Raw genomic sequence first — 5,000 nt, 5'->3', positions numbered from 1 at the left:
TTTGGGTAGTTTGTTTATTCATTCATTTGTTTATCGGTTCATTTATCTTTTAACTAGTAGAGTTATTACTCGGGCAGCACTAGTTTTACGCTGGTTTACCTCCTGCATGTGATTCATACTCTGGTTTTGAAGATAGACATTGTGATAAGGGAGACCTTGTACAAGTGACAATGAAAGTGATTTGATAACTATATCCCTTAGAACCGAGAGAGTAATTCCCCCCCCCCAAATAAGTGCACGGGAAATGCATAGTCATATTCCAGATTTTTTTGCTGCTGTGTTGAAATCTGGTTTCTTTAGAGCAGTGTCACTTATTTTTTTTTTTTTTCCTCTCTTTTTTTATAGTAAAGAGAAGTAAATTTACGAATTGATAATTTATCTCTTATTCATGACTCCCCTGTGACATCAGGAAACATTTTATCTTCTTTTTGATATATGATTGATTGTATTGGATAGCTTTCCATCAACATAGATATTTAGTTTTCCATTGTTCCTACATCTCTGAAAACTTTGATTTAATGCACAGCTTAGTTAATGAGTGTGTTATTATTAACTCTGTATTTTCCTTTTTATTGTGTGTTAATTAAGAGACTATATAAAATTAGAATGACATACAGTGATCAGCAGTCCTATTTTACAAAGTAATGGTTTTTTATGTTCTTAGTATCTCTGCATTTGCCAAAATGTTGGAGAATCGAGAGGTAGTAGTGAAAATTCTTCGAGTAGAAGGATCTGAACACGGATGCAGTTTAAACCACTTATGTAGAGAGACTGAAGATCACTGTATAAAACCCACGTGTGTTTTTTTTTTTTTTCCCGCTGACATGGCAAGCTTCCAATTGCAGTGATGATGACTTTAGGATAGTGAGGATTTACACGTCATGTGGCCTCAGTATCTGCTGTGAATAGTCACTTGCTTTGCTGCAGTCATCCACAGTCGAGAAAAAGAATTTGGTATGGATAACTACAGCCACGGAACTCCTCCTTGATTTCTCACTCTTTCACTCACTCTCTTACTCTTGTTTCCTTATCACTCTCTTTCTCTATTTATATATATATATATTTTCATCTATAAGCTTGACCATAATTTATCATTTGTTTTGATGCATGCAACCATTTTGATGGATAGAGGTAACTTTTTGGATATTTCTTATTGTTGTTTTCTTTCTTTTCTTTTTTTTTTTGCATGGTTGGTGTAAAGCATGTTTTAGGTGTACTGTGCATGTGCTACATTGTTTGAAGATCGTTTGGGTATGGTGGTACATGTAGGCAAGCACTAAAGGCCTGTGAATTAGTGTATAGAATGAGGACACTGGAAATGTGTTAGACACTGAAGAGAGCATTATTAATGTTAGAAAAATATAGATTTAGAGTAAGGATCAAACATTTATATACCATATCCACAATGGCATTTTGTTCTGATACAGTGAAATTACACCAGAAGAAAATAATAAGTTCCTGGGGAGTAATAAACTTCAGTTACATTGATGTAGATAGGGGTACTCTAATGTGAGTTGATTTTGCAGAATCTAAACCTCCATTTAGTTCATTTTTGCATTGTGTTGAAGTGATGATCATGTGAGGACAGTGATCAGGTTGCATAAGACTCCTAAGTTTAAAAAAAGCCTCTAATTTCAGGCACAGAGTAAAACTTGTGTGAAAAGAACAGCAGTTATGTTTATTAAGACTTGAAAGGGATTTTTTTTTTTTTTTTTTTTTTTTTTAGCTGTCTTGAAATACCTATTGCCACACTTTACCTTTCATTTTAACAACTGGTTCTAGAGATGCTGTGAATTAATGCAGCTCCATCCACATTTGTAATTGTTACGTTATTAAATAGGTTTCCAATATTTACTGTGTATCCCATGCCATGAAGGTCATGTGATATCCATGAGATGAGTTGTTCCCGTAATGATTTGATCATGAATCTTTCCAACGGCCCTGTAAGGTTTGGAAAATTATGTATAGTACATCTCATAGTATTTCATGTCTTGAATATGTCATTGTGTTAGTAAGTCACATTTTAGATGGCTGTTTTATGTTCATGCATTGCAAGGTTTGCATGTACTAAATAATGGTCTGATTCAAAAGGAAAATGATATGAACATTAATAAGTGAATTATCTGTAAATGCTGTTAACCCTTTAATGTTGACAGACCAAGATTCTTACCAAGAAATTTATCCACGGGTGAAGTCTGCTGTGAAAGTTTCCTCCACAGGGAACTTGTAATATCAGTGATTGTATTGATTGCATTTGATTGCAACAATATTGAGTGTAATTATATTAGACTGTCACTCTAAGGTTTATAAAGAATTAAATGCCAGATATGATTTTAAATTTTATGATTTAGTTCATAAATGGCAAATATAATTAGTCAAATATATTACATCCATATAATGTAAATCATTATTTTTGTAAGATCTTTTAGTAGCATCTGTGCTGTTGAATTTAAGGTTTCAAAAGCATAAAGAGAGAAATTATAAAAATCTTTATATATATGTATATATATATATATATATATATATATATATATATATATATATATATATATATATATATAATATATATATATATATAATATGATATATATGTTATATTTTATCTCTCCATATTGGTGGCTATATTCAGTTTTCATACTATTCCTATTATTATTGAATTTTCATTGAGGTAAAGAATATGTTTGTGGATGATGTTAAAGGGTTAAAAGTAAGGTGTCTGTGAATGAAAATCGGCAAATATGCGATGCGATGTGCGAAGAGCATGGCATTTGCTTTACTATATATTAGTGGGATTAGCGCTTGAAGAAGGATTGTGTCTAGTCAGAGTAGACAAAGACATTGTAAAGAACAAAATGGTAATTGAAAATGATAAGTGTAAAAAAGCAACTTTGATAGACATTTATACAAGAGCTTACATTGTATTTACTCTGTAGGCCATTGTAGATACAAGATTCACACACATATAGTGTGAAATCTTTTCCTTTACTGCAGTAGAGCTGATCTTGTAGAAAACAGTATTTAGAAGTAGTTACTAAAAGCATAATCCATAACTAAAGAGCTTGGCTGTTGTACTCTTGCCCTAGTAATGTAGTCATAACATCGGTTCAGGTACTGCAGTTGTCCCTGTTATGGTATATGATCACATTTCGCAGTTACTAAGCTTCATTTAGGAAAGTGGTTGTGCCAAGAAGTCTTTATGTTGCCCCTTCGTATAATGCCAGCGCTCGTAGATCACTCCTTTCATGCTAGTAATGGGCATCAGGTCTGTGTAACCAGTGCAACATCTTGCCTTACGAGAGTTGCATAATGTTGCTATCTTTTAGACCTTCTTCATCCATGGCTGTAGTTATCCATATCTAACATGCAGTTTGTCGGTGACACTTAGTGTTTGCAGAGGCTTGTCAGGGCAAGTACATGTGCAAGGGGAACAGCGCGTACCAGTACTGCATCCACCCTAGCTACGAGTGCGACACCCACTTCAACTGTGCTTTCCCTTATAGTGGATCAGATGAGCAGCGATGCAGAGGTTGGTGTACGCTTATCATTTTAACCTCTCCTCAATAGGCATTTTGGTGGGTTGGATCACTTTCATACTGAATTTTTCCTTTTGTTGAAATTACAAGCTATTTGATCTGTCAGTTATGGTGACCTATTGGACCAAGTGCTTATTAGTATCATATATAGACTCATATATCATACCATAATAGAAAATGCACACATCTTAAGATGTGTCCTGTCTTGGAAGTGTCAATGGGGCTTGATGAAGAGTAAGTTACTGTAAAATAAATTTTCATATGTTTTACAATCATTTTTTTTCTATATATTTATACATTTATATATATATATAAATATATATAAATGTATATATATATATATATATATATATATATATAATATATATATATATATATATATATATATATATATATATATATATATATATTATATATATATATATATATATATATATATATATATATATATATATATATATATATTATATATATATATATATATATATATATATATAATATATATATATATATATATATATATATATATATATATATATATATATATATATATATATAATATATATATATATATATATATATATATATATATATATTATATATATATATATATATATATATATATATATATATATATATATATATATATATATATATATTATATATATTTTATATATACATATATATATATATATATATATATATATATATATATATATATATATATATATATATATATATATATAACAGGTTTTATATATGGATGAATTATCAAAGTGTTTCATTTATTTACATTGTTTCATGATAAAAAGATTTATTGAAGAATAAAGTTATGATATGGAAGTCAAATTCATTAGGCACATAATAAAGAGGTTACACATCAAAATCTCATAAATATCAAGGCCTGCAAGTAAGACTCAAGATACCTTGATAACAGGTATCAAAGACTATAGAACAGTCAATTTAAGATATGCCAAAATTGCAAGATGGCCAACCCACGAATCTTCGGCAGATGTGCATAGACCTAACGCATTCTATGACTTACAGAGGAACCACATCCCTTATTCTCAATGACCACCATCATCATCACGACGCTGGCTGGCATCGTAGGAGTTGGGCTCGTGGTGTGCTGTCTCTTCACCTTCATTATGAGAGCCAGGTCTAGAACAACCACTCCAACAGGGTAAGCGTGAGAGAAACATTGAGGTGGTGATGAGAGAGAAGGAAAAGGGAGTAGTGGTGATGAGAGAGAAGAGAAAAGGAGTGGTGGTAATGAGAGTGAAGAGAATAGGAGGGGTAATGATGAAAGAGAGGGAGAAAGGAGTGAGAGTGAAGGCGAAGGAGGAGAAAGGAGTGGGAGTGACAAGAACTTAGGTATGTGTGTTCTTGTTATTTTAGATAATGTGAATTGGTTTGTGAAATTAATGTCCCATATTCATATATAATTGATTTATAACATTGTAAAAA

At 31.3% G+C, this 5,000-nt stretch overlaps 1 protein-coding gene across 1 annotated transcript in view; it reads left to right on the top strand.

The window, feature by feature from the left end:
* Positions 1 to 5,000, top strand: part of LOC122267908 (uncharacterized) — a 10,523-nt gene that overhangs the window by 4,852 nt on the left and 671 nt on the right. Inside the window, exons 3-8 of the mRNA XM_086538813.1 lie at positions 1,527 to 1,578; positions 1,877 to 1,948; positions 2,157 to 2,275; positions 3,153 to 3,262; positions 3,382 to 3,526; positions 4,581 to 4,716. Of these exons, the coding sequence (XP_086394939.1) occupies positions 1,527 to 1,578; positions 1,877 to 1,948; positions 2,157 to 2,275; positions 3,153 to 3,262; positions 3,382 to 3,526; positions 4,581 to 4,716 (634 nt within the window). The remainder of the gene's footprint in view (positions 1 to 1,526; positions 1,579 to 1,876; positions 1,949 to 2,156; positions 2,276 to 3,152; positions 3,263 to 3,381; positions 3,527 to 4,580; positions 4,717 to 5,000) is intronic.

Source organism: Penaeus japonicus, unplaced genomic scaffold (genome assembly GCF_977035675.1).
Source record: "Penaeus japonicus unplaced genomic scaffold, GWHDUDI00000001_assembly GWHDUDI00000008, whole genome shotgun sequence".
NCBI classification, from domain to species: Eukaryota; Metazoa; Arthropoda; class Malacostraca; order Decapoda; family Penaeidae; genus Penaeus; species Penaeus japonicus.
This window is presented reverse-complemented; position numbering and strand designations above follow the sequence as displayed.